General features: G+C 65.9%; 3 protein-coding genes across 13 annotated transcripts in view; 1 reads left to right on the top strand and 2 right to left on the bottom strand.

Annotated features, from left to right (window-relative positions):
• Window positions 1-7,205, bottom strand: part of NSMF (NMDA receptor synaptonuclear signaling and neuronal migration factor) — an 11,602-nt gene extending 4,397 nt beyond the window's left edge. Inside the window, exons 1-12 of one of the 8 annotated variants that reach the window (XM_017505478.1) lie at window positions 6,898-7,205; window positions 6,328-6,389; window positions 5,239-5,733; window positions 4,248-4,323; window positions 3,465-3,470; window positions 3,073-3,141; window positions 2,248-2,300; window positions 1,496-1,585; window positions 829-953; window positions 527-610; window positions 345-378; window positions 157-227 (exon numbers count right to left, since the gene is read on the bottom strand). In XM_017505478.1, the coding sequence (XP_017360967.1) occupies window positions 157-227; window positions 345-378; window positions 527-610; window positions 829-953; window positions 1,496-1,585; window positions 2,248-2,300; window positions 3,073-3,141; window positions 3,465-3,470; window positions 4,248-4,323; window positions 5,239-5,733; window positions 6,328-6,389; window positions 6,898-6,968 (1,236 nt within the window). In that variant the 5' untranslated portion in view covers window positions 6,969-7,205. The remainder of the gene's footprint in view (window positions 1-156; window positions 228-344; window positions 379-526; window positions 611-828; window positions 954-1,495; window positions 1,586-2,247; window positions 2,301-3,072; window positions 3,142-3,464; window positions 3,471-4,247; window positions 4,324-5,238; window positions 5,734-6,327; window positions 6,390-6,897) is intronic. The other 7 variants (XM_037730292.1, XM_017505480.1, XM_017505479.1 and 4 more) reach the window with 7 other exon arrangements.
• The window catches only part of C8G (complement C8 gamma chain), a 618,926-nt gene that overhangs the window by 492,412 nt on the left and 112,453 nt on the right, over window positions 1-14,061 (top strand). The gene's annotated exons all lie outside the window — the stretch shown is intronic.
• The window catches only part of PNPLA7 (patatin like phospholipase domain containing 7), a 71,688-nt gene continuing 65,353 nt past the window's right edge, over window positions 7,727-14,061 (bottom strand). For all 4 annotated transcript variants that reach the window (XM_017505458.2, XM_017505460.2, XM_017505461.2 and 1 more), the window contains 9 exons: window positions 12,154-12,270; window positions 11,955-12,024; window positions 11,011-11,127; window positions 10,309-10,457; window positions 9,793-9,945; window positions 9,579-9,689; window positions 9,250-9,334; window positions 8,374-8,477; window positions 7,727-8,243 (listed from right to left, as the gene is read on the bottom strand). In XM_017505458.2, the coding sequence (XP_017360947.1) occupies window positions 8,160-8,243; window positions 8,374-8,477; window positions 9,250-9,334; window positions 9,579-9,689; window positions 9,793-9,945; window positions 10,309-10,457; window positions 11,011-11,127; window positions 11,955-12,024; window positions 12,154-12,270 (990 nt within the window). In that variant the 3' untranslated portion in view covers window positions 7,727-8,159. The remainder of the gene's footprint in view (window positions 8,244-8,373; window positions 8,478-9,249; window positions 9,335-9,578; window positions 9,690-9,792; window positions 9,946-10,308; window positions 10,458-11,010; window positions 11,128-11,954; window positions 12,025-12,153; window positions 12,271-14,061) is intronic.

Genomic DNA, 14,061 nt, shown 5'->3' with positions numbered 1-14,061 from the left:
CTCCTCTCCTTGACCTTCCCCCCTCCAACCTCTTCTCCCAGGACTTCTCGGCCCCCATCTCTTTTCCTTTGTCTTTCTCGCCACACCTCTTCTTGTTTTTTTTCCTCGCCCCACAACGACTCTCCTCCTGGGCGGGAGAAGAGCCCTGTGCACTACCTGGCAGAAAATCAGCATCTTCCAGATCTTGGCTCCCTTGTGATAGACGTTCAGCTTCCTCTCTATCTCCTCTGTGGGAGAGCAGGTGTGAGCGCTGCAGCCCCCACCCCAGCCCCGGGGGGCACGCCCACCTGCGTCTGCCCCTCCCAGCCCTGGGACAGCAGAGAGGGGGCCAATGGGTCACATACCCAGGATGTCCTCGAAGGTTGCGTGCTCATGGTCCTGGGAACAGACACAGGCCACAAGGCCACATCAGCGCCGCGTCAGAGCCAGCAGCCCCACAGCACGCTGGGGCCCTGGGGTGCTGGCACTGGCCCGAGGTGGGGCTGCAGAAGGGCATCTGTGGGGGGCGGACCGGGGCAGGACTCACATAGAGGATAGGGATGATGGAGGGGTCATCCCGGCGGATGATGGTGGGGATGTACTCAGCCTTGGGTACCTTGGAGGAAATGAGCTGGGGAGACAAAGAGCTGCTCAGGAGCCCCAGGCCCATGCAAAAGCCGAGGGGCTGAGGGAGCCCCCATGAGGCTACCTTCTGGCTGCCAGGCAGCCCGAGGGTGCAGCCCTGTGAGACCCCCTCCCCCAGGCAGCCAGAGGAGGCCGCGTGGTCGCAGACAGAGCTGGCTGGGCTCTCGGGGCAGCACCGAGAGCGCTGCACGGGCATGGCCTCACCATGACTTTTGGTGGCACAAAGCCCTCGGTGTCGCAGGCCACGGCCTCCAGGCCCTTCTCAGTGTCCCAGTCCAGGTCCTCAAAGGCCTCGTCCAGCGTGCAGTGGGAGCTCTGCAGGTCACTGCCTGGGAAGCAAGAGGGTCACCAGGACAGCTGGCCAGGCAGCAGCTCTACTGGCCACGGCTCCACGGCCCACAGGGCCCAAAAGCCCCATCCTGGAGGGTCCTCCAAGCGAGTGGGAGGACCATGCAGAGATCACCACCAGCCCGGCAGGACAGGCCTGTGGACACCACTAGACAGCGGTCTGATGTGGGGAGTGAGACCCCACTGCGAGGCTGGTGGAAGGCGCGTGCAGGCGTCAGCTCCAGCCAAGTCTGCAGGGAGCCTGGGAGAGACTGGGGGCGGGCCCCGCAGCCCCCCGCCCCTCAGGGCGTCTTGCAAGTGGCAGCAGGCACCGCCCCACAGGTGCCCCCGCCCAGCACTGCCGCAGCGTTAGTCAGTCCACCTTCGAGATCGGAGATGCTGAGGGCGTCCCCATCTCACAAATAGGTAAACCAAGGCTGAGAGCAAAAGCGCAGCCCAGCAGCCCTGGCAGGGGACCCCCAGCAGGGGTCTGGGGTCTAGGGAGGGCTCTGGGGAAGGCGGGCGGGCCTTGGGGGACACCTACTGTCTCGGGAGTCGTGGGAAGTGTCGGCTTTCATGGGGGTGGGGTCGCTCCAGGACCGGCTGAAGCTCCGCTCGCGCCGCTCAGCGAACGCTGCAGAGAGCAAAACCCGCATTAGCGAGCTGGCGGGGCAGGGCCTCGGGAGGCTCAGGCCCCAGAGAAGGGGACGGCCCTGGGCAGAGGAGGAAGCCCCTGTGGGTGCACTCCGAGGCACGAGAGGCAGACACGACCAGCAGTTCGAGCGGTTCAGGGGCGGGGCTAGAGGCGGAGCCTGGGGGCGTGGCTGGGAGGGAGGGGCCTGGGGCGGGCTGGGGACTTGCGCTGGGAGGGGAGGAGCCTGTGCCTGGGCGGGGGTGTGGCTTGGAGGAACCTGGGCTGGGGGCGTGGCTGGGAGGAGCCGGGACTGGATTAGGGACCTGGGTGGGGAGGAGCCTGGGCTGGGAAGGGAGGAGCCTGGGCTGGACTGGGGGGCGTGGCTGAGGGGAGGAGCCTGGCCAATCTAGGGCCGCGGCTGGGAAGGGAGGAGCCTGGGCCAAGCTGGGGGGCGTGGCTGGGAGAAGAGCCTGGGCTGGGCCGGGGGTGTGGGTGGGAAGGGCAGAGCCTGGGTCAGGGCACGGCAGGGGTCAGGGCACGGCAGGGGTCAGGGCACGGCAGGGGTCAGGGCCTGGGGTCGTTCTCAGCGCAGCTGGCAGCACGCAAAGCCCCAACCGGCCAAGCACATTGCCGCCCCCCACGCCCGCCCCGCGGGATCTTACTCTGGGCCTTCACCCTCCTGCTGCCGACCATGCGCAAGTGTTTGCGGAAGTTCCTGGGGAAGGAAGCGCGGGGCTGAAGAGGGCCGTGCGAGGGTGGCGGCAGCCCCTGCCCACCTAGTCCCTGTTGGGCCAGGGCTCTATGCTCTCACCCCTTCGGGGTGGGAAGCCAATGCTCTCCTTGGCTCCTGGCACCACCGCCCACCCAAAGGCAAATCCCGGCCAGTGCTCTCCCCGTGAGACCCTTCCAGGGCTCCCCTTTGCCTCCAGAACAAAGGCGCGGTGTCTGGCCCTCTGGATCAAGCCTCCTCCGGAGCCGCATTCCCAGGCTCTGACCTTCAGACCCTGAGCCTCCACGCCCATGTGGCTGAGGATCCAGCCAGCCTGTACTGAGCAGGCTGGGGCTCCTGTCCGTACCACCCCCTGGTCGGCTGGGGGCCTGCAGGAGCCCCTCCCCTCCTCTGTGTCCCTGGGGCACCTCAGGGCCAGGTCCTCCACCAAACTTTGGACCCTGCCAAGGCCCAACATCCAAAACAAGCAAAAAAGCTTCCCAGACACATCTCTGTGGTTGGAGTAGGGGAGGGGGGCCTTGCCGCTGGCCCCAGCCCAGGAAGAGACACGTGCCCTCGGAATGCAGGACTGAGGGTGGGACGCTTTCCTGCAGCCTGGGCCACACGGCCTCTCCTGCCTGCCACGTCCCCAGAGCAGGGCCAGGCCAGTGGTCGCCACCACCCTTCCCCCATCAGGTCTGCCAGGGCCGAGGGGGCCCAGGCCAGGCCAGCACAGACCAGAGGTGGACCCTGGTGGCGAGTGGCTGGCAGGCCCTACCTCTGGATTACAGACGCGGAATCATTCTCCCGTTTCCGGCGCTTCCTCTCCGCGTAGCCCCTGAACACCCTGGGAAACCACCGCGAGTCAGCACTGCCCTTGGCCAGAGGCAGGAGGGACACAGACATGGGGACAGTGGTGCAAGCAGAGGGTCCAGCAGGGCGTCCGGGGCACGGGGCTGGGCAGAGGAGTCCCAGCCTGCCTCACCTGTCGAGGCCCAGCTCCCGTCAGGCCCTGCTGCAACCGTGGTGCCCGCTGGCAGCCAGGTCCACAGAGAGCAGCACTCCCTTGAGACCCAGGTCCCTGGCCTACCCAAACCTATTTGGGGGCGGGAGGGTCTCCCCCAGGGACAACAGCTGCGCCCTTAGGCACCAAGTCATACGAGTACTTACGAGATGCTGAAGCCGGGGCCAGATGGGATGGCGTGAGAGAGAAGACACAGTGAGCTCAACCCTGGGCCTCCCCTCAGCCCCCACCCAGCCCCTGCAGCCCCCTTCTCGTCAGTGACCCAACAGGTCCCTCACAGGTACCCCAGCCACCAGCAGAACGCTAGCTACACCGCCGGCCAGCCCTGAATGGGTAACGGAAGCTGAGATCACTGCAGCCCATGCCACCAGGTGCTGAGACTAGGCAGCCTGAGGCCAGGAGTGGGGTGGGCTCCCCAGGGCAATGTGTGGGGAGGGCGCTTCTTTGGTGTGGGGGCCACTGCAGCAAAGGGAACTTTCCCAGAAGGAACCCCAGAACAGAAAACCGAGATGTACGGCAAGGCAGGGGAGAGCAGGTCCCCGGGGGACCCCAAAACTCTGATTATCTTTGGCACATATGAAACAGAAGTAGGCTTCTGTTTGGGGTTCAGGGAGGGTGGACACAGGCTGAGGAGTGGGGATGGGAGCAGGAGAGCCACACCACATCCCACACCCCACTGACAGCTGTGTCAGCTGCAGCCCTGGGCCAGGTCCCCAGACCAGAGGACTGGGGGGGAGCTGGGCATCGGGCATGGGAGGGGAAAGAGCAGCCAGCCCTGACGCCCTGGCAGGCCTGGCACAGCACAGGTACGTGAGGCTGTTCAGAAGCAGCCTTCCCTGGTAGGCCCAGAGGCTGGGAAAAAGCAGTGCTTCCTGAGCAGCAGAAAAACGCCCCCCGGCCCGACCCCGAGCCGTGGGGACAAAACTCACGCTTGCATAGTTGTGGTTGCCGTCTGGAAGCTGAAAAGATTTTCCTTGGGGAACCAGGTACGAATGGGGGTGTCATCTGAAAGAGACAAAAACGAGCAGTGGCTGGGGTGCAGTAGGGGTTCTGGAAGCCTCTCCCCTCCCTGCTGGGAAGCAGATACTTCCAAGTCTGGGGTCAGCAGCAGCCGGCAGCCAGGGCGGGTGGGGGGAGGCTGGCACAGGGTGGCATCCCTACACAGGGCCAGAGGGCCAGTGCTCCAATGCCTGCTGCTCACTCACTAAGACCATGTTCTTGGTGACTTGACATTTTGATTTTTTTGGCTTAACTTTCCCTTTGGCCACCCAAAGTTTGAGGAACATTCCTTTGAGAGCACGGTTTATCCCCAAGAGGCCCAGAGAAAAAAAGGTGTCTGTTTCCCTTGGGCAGAAGGGGCTCTGAGGCCTTCTCTGCCGCCCCCATGCTCTAGCTGGAGACCCTCACTGAGGCTGGAGACCACTTTGCTGAGGACTGTCCCCATCCCAGGACCCCACAGCCTTTCCCTGGTGCCAGAAAGGAGTGACTTTCTGTCTGGTGGACAAGCTACCAGACACAACTCAACGATGCTGGAGAAGGGGCCCCCTGCCTGGCTGGGCCCCAACAGCTCTCCAGGACTCTCGGAGGGCAGCCCAGTCTCCCAATTAAGCCGCGTTTCCTCCCTACATATCCCTTCAGATCCTCCTAGGCCCCCTCCTCCGGGAAGCACTTCTTGATTGACCTAGTTCTGGCAGGACCAAAGTGGACCATGAGGCCTGGCGGATTTTGCTGAGGTGAGGGAGCCCACAGCTCATGGAGTGTGGGGGCAGCAGCAGGAGCCGGCGGGTTTAATCTTGAGTCCACGGGCACACTGTGACCTGAGCACCCGTTCTCTGTTCCAAGCCTCAGTGGCTGCTGCTGTCAGACCCCAGGACCAGCATGTACCCCCAAACCTGTCCCTGCCCTGAGACAAGCCCTCACCAGACACGCGGTCAACACTGTACATCCTCTCCAGCTTCTTGCGGCGGCCGGGGGCCTCAGGCAGAGGCGGCTGGTCCAGCCCAAAGGCCCGAGGGGTGGGGCCAGGAGCCAGCTGGGCACATCCGGGACATTCCTTGGAGCCCTGGCGGCTGCCCGCCCAGCTCTGGCAAGGCCTGCTGACGTCCTCCCGGCTGCCGCCAGGGCTGGCTCGCAGGGGCTGGCTGTGGTGGTGAGTGTGCCGCTGCCGCCGCCCCTTCACCACGGCCAGCTCAATGGCCTCCGCCTCAGGGCTGGGCAGCAGGGCAGGCTCCCCGGAGATGGTGTACACTCGGGGCTGGGGGCCTTCGCCTGCGGGCTTCCTAATGCCGGGCTCCTCTGAGAGGCTGCCCTCGTAGCAGCCGTTGGAGACGAGGGACAGGCGGCGCTTGTTCTGGGGGGCTGGCTGCATCTCGGGGGACCCGTCGTGGCCAGAGTAGGCATCAGCCAGCAGGTGATCTGGGAGAGACAGCAGGTGAGCCTGCAGCTTGTGAGGCCCCCCTGCAGGTTTCATAGCAGGCTGAAGGCAGGAAACACCCAGTGGGCACCTGGCCTCTGTCGGGGGCTGGCGCTGCCCAAACCCTAGTCTCTGGCGCCTTCAGGAAACGTGTTTCTGAGCTCCTCATTCCTATCTGCCCCTGAAGCCTCTGCATGTGCGTGGGGGCGGGGTGACTCCATGCTACCTGTGTGCCGTCCTGCCGGGTAGGAACAGGCAGGCCACCCCCCAGCCTGTGATCGCACCGTTTGCCTGGTGCCAACTTCCCCCCTCCCCCCACCAGCTGGCCCCCAGAGGCAGTGGTGCCAGCCCTGGGGGAGCCAGGAGGCCTGTTGCCATGCCAACGGCCCAGGCGGGGTGGGTGCCATGGTGACGAGCGCTGGGAGCTGCTCCTGGGGCTCGGGCAGGGAGGGCAGGGGATGTGAGGAAGCCAGCCCTGCAGGGCGCCGGGCCCACGCACAACCACTGCCCCTCATGCTCCACCCCCGGAGGCAGGGACAAGCATCCCCTGGGCTGGGGGGCCTGGGCGGCCCTGGCACGGCCTCACATGCCCCTACCTGCGCCGTTGCGGCTCTCAGGGTGACTCTGGGACAGGTACTCTCCAAATGCTCGAGCTGCCCTAAGGGTGGACAGAGAGGGCACGGTCAGAGGCCACGGCACGACCCTCCCAAATGCCGGGCTGCAGCAAGAGCCGGGGTTCCCATCCCCAGCCAGGCCCTCGGAGTCTGGAGGGAGGGTCGGGGGTCTCCCCCGCCGCAAGCCCACGCACCCTTGGTCCCGGTGCGCCCTGGACAGGCCTGCAGGCCCGGCGCCTGTCCGTCAGCCCGTGGAGAGGGGTCGCGAGACCCGGCGGGCCGCTGTCCCCTGGGGAACGGAGGCCATTCCCGACCCGGGGGTGCGCTGGCCCACCACGCGCTCGCGAGAGTAGGGCAAGGCAGGGGGCCAGGAGGAGGGAGGCGCGGCGAGAAGCCCCGGGAGGGGGCGCGGGGCGCGGAGCACCGGGAGGGCTCCGCAGTGGGAGAGGCCGGAGCCCGGGAGCCCGGGAAGCGCCGCGGGGCACGGGCGGACTCCGGCGGGGTAGGGGGTCCGGGGCTGGGGTCCCGGGCAGGCGGCCCCGCCGCACTCACCGCACTTTGGCCGCCACCGAGGACATGGCCTCGCTCCTCAGCGCCCTCCTCCTGGAGGCGGCGGCGCCCATGGTCGAGGCGGCGGCGCATCCCCCGGGCCTCAGAGCGCGCCCCGCGCCCGCCGCCTCCGCCGGGGTAGCCGCGCCGCGCCGGGGGTCGCGCTCGGGCTCGGGCTCGGGGTCTCGCTCGGGCTCCGGCTCGGGCTCGGGGTCGGGCCCGGGCCCCGCATGGCCGCACCCGGCGCTCCGCGCGTGCCGCCGCACCCGGGAGAGCGCTGCCCGGACCGAGGGCCGGCCCCGCCCACCGTGACGTCAGGGTCCGGGCAAGCTGGGAGGGGCAAGCCGACCCCGCCCACCGTGACGTCAGTGCCCTGGTGGGGTCGAGGGGCGGGGCCGGACGGCCTGGCTCGGTGCCCTCTCACCGAGGCCTCCAGAGTGGGGAAACTGAGGCCAGCGGCCCCTATGTTCGCAAAGTCCTGGGCCCTCGGCCCTCCCGATCTGCTGCTCGGGCCTGCAGGGGTCACAGGGCGGCCGCTTCTTCCTCCTCTTACACAAAAGAGCTCCCTGTGCAGTTTGGGACTTGGAACCTAAAGGGATATCCGGCTTAGAGGGCACCCAGTGTGCACGAGGCCAGAGGGAGCCAGAGGGGCCCGTCGTGGTCCTGGGGAACCACAGCTGCATGCAGACTCTGGGCGCCCAACCTGCCTGGCCTGCCCTGGGGCTCTCAGGGCCCAGCGGCGGGGTCCTTTGAGGACTGGGGACTGCCCAACCTCAGGGGCTGCCGCATCAGGGACAGCCAGGAGTGTTTCTTTGCCACAGGGAGACACGTCCAACAGTCAGATCCACCTTTATTGAAACATCAAACGGCAGCATCAGGGCTTCCATACCTCACAGGGCTTCATGGGGCCCTCACCGGGCTTCGAGGGGCCTCACAGGGCTGCAGGGGGGCTCACAGGGCTTCATGGGGCCCTCACCGGGCTTCGGGGGGCCTCACAAGGCTGCAGGGGGGGCTCACAGGGCTTCAGGGGAGCTCACAGGGCTGCGGGGGGGGGCTTATAGAAGTTTCAGGAGGGTTCCCATGGCCCTGTGTGCAGGACTGCCAGGGCAGAGAAGAGGCTCAGAGGCCCCCGACATAGCCAGGGGCTGAGGGAAAGCTGGGCCTTCCAGCAGGGCAAGTACAGAGGTCCCTAGGACTTGGCAGGAGCCTCAGCCTTGGGGGCAGTCCCACAGAAGACACTGCATCCAGGCTCTTCAGCAGAGGCTCTACCCATCCTGGTCAGAGGAACCCTCAGACCGTTTTCCGAAAGGCAGGCTGGGGTGTTGAGGCCGCAGGGAGGACTCATCCTCCTGCAAGCAGACCACATGGTCCAGGTGAGGACCAGGTAGGGCCGGGGCCATAGGGAAGGAACAGCCGGCTCAGGGACAGGCACCGAGGCTCGGCTGAGGGCACCAGGTGGGGCCATGCCCAGCTGCTCACCGAGTCTGAGCCCTGCTTGGCCAAGGTGCTCTGGAAGTCTGCGTATGCACCCCTGGGGACGTCCGGCAGCTCCTCCTCGTACTCCGTCTGGTAGTCAGATTCGTCTGGTGCCGAAGGGAGGGCCGCATCAATCCCCTCCCCAGGAGGGGACCATGCCCAGCACAGCCACACTCAGAGGCAGAATCGGCCACAGATGCCCACCCCCACCCCTGGGTGGGCTGGGGCCCCACACGCAGCAACCTGGTCCCGGGGTGGCCCCACACACCACCCCTGGTTCTGTCTGCCTCCAGCCTTGCCCCAGCCCAGCACTTGGTGCATCTTCCACAAGGATAAGGAGCGGGCAGACACTTCTCCCCTCCAGCCAGGCACCCTCAGGACTCCAGCCAGGCACCCTCAGGACTCCAGCCAGGCACCCTCAGGACTTCAGCCAGGCCTCTGTGGATAGCAGCTGCCTTGCCCAGAGCTCTCTCTGCCCGAGGCAGCCACAAAGGCGTTTCCCAGGAGAACATGCAGTTCTGCGAGGAGGCCGCTGGCCCAAGGCCCAAGCGCTGGGCCCTGGATGGAGCATGGAGAGCACTACATCCACCCTTCTGGCCCTGCGGCCTCTCCAACAAGCAGTCTCCATTCCCACCTCCCACTGGGTGGGCTGGAGTGGGAGGCAAAACGTGGCCCAGGGCGGTCACAATCCCATTGCTGTGGGGACACACGCTGCTCTGGGACAGAGGAGCGCCACCAAGCACCCCAGCTGCTGGAGCCTGGGCATGGGCGTGGGCAGGAGGAGAGGGCGTGGGCTTGTGGGGTTGGGGGGGTGTCGAGCCCAACCCAGCATCAGGAGGCCACACAGACACGACGGCCTCATCTTGGACCTTCACTCACCATCCACCACGGCAGCCTTAGCGGGCTCAATTCGAGACACAATTTCGGCAAGGTCCGTGAAGGAGGCGTTGGGACAGGTGAGGACCTGGGGGTGGGGTGAGGACAGCACGTCGCCCGTGGACACCTCCCTGCCAGTCCCCAGCCTACCTGTGGGAGGAGGGGCCCCACCTTCCCTGTGCCCTCTCTGCAGCCCCTAAGCAAGCCCTGCCCTAGCCTTGGTTGGAGTCTTTTGCCAGGGGGGCAGGGCCTGTGCCCTGAGGTGGGCGCGGCCTGGGGAGCGGGGCGTGGCCCGGGCGTGGCCTGGGCGTGGCCTGGGCGCCCGCACTCACCTCTCCCGCCGGCCTCTTGCTCGGCCCCTGCTGGTCCCGCAGCATCTTCTCCAGCACGCCCCCGCGGCCCCAGATGTCAAAGACCGTGCGCCCGTGCTGGTACCCCACTTCCTGTGCACACCCCAGGGGCCCGTCAGGAGGCGTGGAAAGTCGCGAAAGGAGGACGCGGGAAGGGGCAGCCGCGCGCGCCCTCCCGCCCTCCGCGGGCACTCACGCAGATCTCGTCGAACTTGCCGAAGTCCAGGGTCCGGTAGCCGTCGATGGGGGGGCGCAGGTACTCGCAGTAGTCGCTGCTCTTCACCACCTCCAGCTGCCGCACGCAGCACACGTAGGCCAGGCGCGTCTGAATCTCTGCCATGTTCAACACCTGCTGCCGTCACAGCCGCCTGAGTCTCCTGCCCCGGCACCTCCACGTCCAGGCCTGGCCCGTGGCGCAGGACAGGCTCTGGGGACCCATCCTCCGCCCTGGGGCCGTGGGGAGAGCGCAGCAGCACCCAGCCGCGGGTCCTGGAGGTGCCTTCTGGTAAGGGGTGGAGCCTCAGGCCGGTCTGGCCTCGTTCCTCCCTTCCCCAGAGCTGGCCTCAGGGCCTGGGCAGGGGCGTTGAGGGGTGGCCCTGGACCTGCTGGCCTCAGGGCCCAGGAGCAGCCCCCACTCCCCTGCCACGGGACAGGTGTGGGGGGCTGCAGGGAGGAGCCGAAGGGCAGCCCAGCCCACCCAGCAGCACCCCACCTTGACTTTCGTGGCCAAGGGGTTCCAGCGTTTCCACAGCAGCCACCAGCCAGACAGTGAATCCCCGTAGTTGGTGAGGTCTGTCTCATCTCGGCTGCCCACGTCAATGGCGATCACCACTTTTGCGCCCATGGACCTGGCCACATCCGCTAGGGAGAAAGCAGCCCTAGTTACCGCCTGGACCGGCGCACAGAGCCAGGGGACGGGGCAGAGCCTGCCTCGACAAGCCCTGACCTCGGGGCTGTGGGGTCTCCTCTCCACCGTTACACCTAGAGGCAGAAGACCCACACCCAGTTCCGTGAGCAGCCGTGGGCACACAGCTGTGTCCTGAGCCTTCCTGACCGCACATCCCACAGGTGACCGGGAATGGCCTGGCCCCCAGTAAGCTGACACCTGCAGGCTGTTAGTTTCTGACTGTGGGCACAGATGGGGCTTAATTGCTCCCGGTTCCTCGACTTGGCCTTTGTTCTGCACGCTGCTGAGCTGACAAACAGGGCCATATGCTGCCACTGCCTGCGTGTGCGTGTACACGCGTGTGCATGTTCTCGGCGCTCTGATGCCAGCCTGACATTTTCCCTTGGCACACTCCAAGGAAAACGTGTTCCAGCCCAGCCTTCTCAGCGCGGAGGCAGCTGCAGCAGGGCCCTCGGGGTGGTTCGACCCAGGAGGCTGTGCTCCTGCCAGGTCCCCCCACCGCAGTACCTGGGAGGTTGTTGATGTAGCCCCCATCCATCAGCAGGTGTCCGTCCTTGGGGTCACAGAGAGGGGGCATGTAACCAGACAGGGACATACTGGCACGCACGTACCGCCACAGGGAGCCTGGGGAGGGGGCCCGGAGCCGCTCATTACCTGGAGGAGGCTACTGCCAGGTCCACGGGTCAGGGCCTTGCCTCTGTGGTTCTGGAGCTAGTAGGTCCCACCTCTCTGAGGCCCCCTCCACAGAGGGAGGCGCATGGCCCAAGGGCTGAATGGCCTTCCAACTGCTGTGAGCCCCTCACCCCATGACCGAGTGAATTTTCTTTCCCTCATCCTCCTGACCCAGGTGAGCCCCCTGCCCCAGGCCTGAGGGGGCCCCTCACCCCAAGACTGAGTGAACCCCTCATCCCCCGACCCAGGAGAACCCCCCACCCCAGGACCGAGGGAGCCCCTCACCCCATGACAGAGTGAACCCCTCATCCCCCTGAGGGAGGTGAGCCCCCCACCCCAGGACCAAGGGGTCCCCTCACCCCATCACCAAGTGAACCCTTCATCTTCCTGACCTAGGTAAACCCCCCATCCCAGGACCGAGGGGGCCCCTCACCCCATGACTGAGTGAACCCCTCATCCCCCTGACCCAGGTGAGCCCTCTATCCCAGGACTGAGGGGCCCCTCACTTTGTCCTCCCACATGGCATCCATCAGTCTGACCCCATATCACTGATTCCGAGAGGGTCCTGTCCAGCCTTCCGAGGTCTCTGGCCCAGGCTGCGTCCCTCCCATCTGTGCCCCCAGTGGAGGCATCTTGTATCCTCCATGGACAGAGCTGCCCACACGTTTGCACCCTTTGGGAGACCCCACGGCCTTCCTGACCCCCTGGGGCTGATGGGCTCTCCCCCTGCCCACACCTCGCACCCAAGCTGGCCGCCCCTGCATGGCAGGAGTGCTCACCGTCCGTGTGGACCCGCATGGCTGAGGCTGTGATGTCGGTGGTGACAGCAAAATAGGGAATCCATAGGTCCTGCAGGTGGACAGGGCTCAGACGGGCCCTCTCCGTTCACACTCCCATCCCGTGTCTGGGGAGGCTGACCCAGGGCCAGGAGGGGACAGGTGCTACGGGCTGCACGGGCTCCTGAGGGTGGGGGCGCACCTCGATCTGCCGGTCCTGGAAGACGCTGCAGATGCTGCTGTTGAAGCTGGCTCCGGAGAACATGGATGTGACAGGGTAGGTGAGGTCCAGTGCGGCCTTCATCATGGACGTCATGCCCTGGGGGCACATTTGTGGTTCACAGAAGGCTCCCACACCCCCCTGAGGGCTGCCACAGCAGACCCATGGCGCACTGAGGGCCTCTTGTGAATGGAACGGGGGTCCAGAGCATCCTCGGGCCCTGCCCAAGGTCCTGGGGCTTGGCGCCCTGGCTGGAGCTTCAGAGGGAGCAGAGGCTAGAGCCTGAAAGCCAAGACACAGCCCTGCCCTCAGTCCCTTCTTGACCCCTAAGCCCCTGCTGGCCTGACCCTCACAGGCTCCGCAGGCCCCCATGCCTGGGGCCTCCTCGGCTTTGCCTGGTCAGCTCTGGGGCAAGGCCTGGCCCAGGCCCATGGCCAGAGGGTTGGCGAGGAGGAGAGCTCGGGGCGGGCTGCTGGGTACACAAGGTCCCCGGGCCAGGGGGACACAGTGGAGTCCTCTCAGGAAAGTCACGGCTGCTCAGCCCTGGCTTACATGCCACTGTGGCAATCCATCGGGGTGCTGGGGATGCCTGGCTCTTTTGAGTTCCTTCTGGGTGGGCCTGGGTGGGGCCCATCCTTCCTCAGTGAGGAGGCAGCACTCAAGACTGACCTCGAACTAGCCTCACGATGCCCAGTGAGGGTGGAGGGGAAGGGTCTTCCCTGCCACGGTGAGCCAGGGCTCAGGGGACGAAGGCCAGGAGGGAGACCCTTGGAGCGTGGGCTGGATGTGCTCATGCTGTGTGACGCGGGCAGTAAGAACACCTCAGCCGCAGGCAGAGGCGGCCCTGGTCCTCCCCTGAGGAAGCCCCTGGCCAGCACCAGAGGGGCTCATGGAACTGAGCCAGACCCCAGCACCCGCCATCCCCTCTCCTCAGCACGAGGGGCAGGCACACAGCCCCGGCCCCACCTTGCCCTGGCCAGCTCCCATGCCCAGCGTTCCCAGGACAGAGGGAGGACCAGCCCAGACAGCTCTGGCCATTTCCACGCTTGGCCCCCCGGTGCCAGACCAGCAGGGAAGGGACAGGGAGAGGCCTGTCCAGTGGCTCTGGGATAGGGCGGGCTCGGAGCCACCTCTGCCCATAGAGCGTCCTGTCCCAGTGCTGTCCTGGCGGACATCTGTGCGTCAGTCCCCAAGCCCTCTTTTGAGTGGCCACAATGAAGGTGACCAGGTGACTCATTTTAGGGACAGAAACCTTCCTGGAACAGAATGGGGAACTGGTGTCAGGGGCTTCCGGACTCGCCAGTGGGGCTGGTGGCGGCCCCAGGCCACGTGAACGCAGCCCAGGCCTGCTTGGGAGCTCCTGCGGCAGAGGATGACCAATTTTCTCTCCTTTTAAAAGGAGAACATGAGCGCTTGTGATCCCACTCATGGCTCCCACCAAAGCTCCGTTTTGTTCCACAGAAGCAAGTGCAGGGCTGAGGAGGGCAGACGGTGGCCACGCCTGCTGGGGAACCAAAGCCGGGCTGCCTCCCTCTGCTCCCCTGAGGGGAGCCTGTTCTCACTGCTGTCTTTGATTCTGTATTTGGTATTTTGATTCTGGAATCCATTTATCACAAGGCCAGACTAATGGCCAAAGTAGTTGACATCTCCCCTGTGACACTGAACCGCCCCAGCTGCCCTGACACCATCTCACGCCCCCACGCCAACACCTCCCTGCCCTACCTCAACCCAGGCTAGGTGCCATGAACTGGGACAGCACCCAGCCTGCCGGGAGGAATCAATAAGCCCATCTTGAGCTGCTCACACTGCCCTGTCTGGCCTGTAGGGCAGAACCCCCATCTCAGACCTGGGCCTGGATCACACCACCCCCACCACCAACCTCCACCGTCT

The sequence above is a fragment of the Cebus imitator genome, unplaced genomic scaffold (genome assembly GCF_001604975.1).
Source record: "Cebus imitator isolate Cc_AM_T3 unplaced genomic scaffold, Cebus_imitator-1.0 Scaffold339, whole genome shotgun sequence".
NCBI lineage: Eukaryota > Metazoa > Chordata > Mammalia > Primates > Cebidae > Cebus > Cebus imitator.
This window is presented reverse-complemented; position numbering and strand designations above follow the sequence as displayed.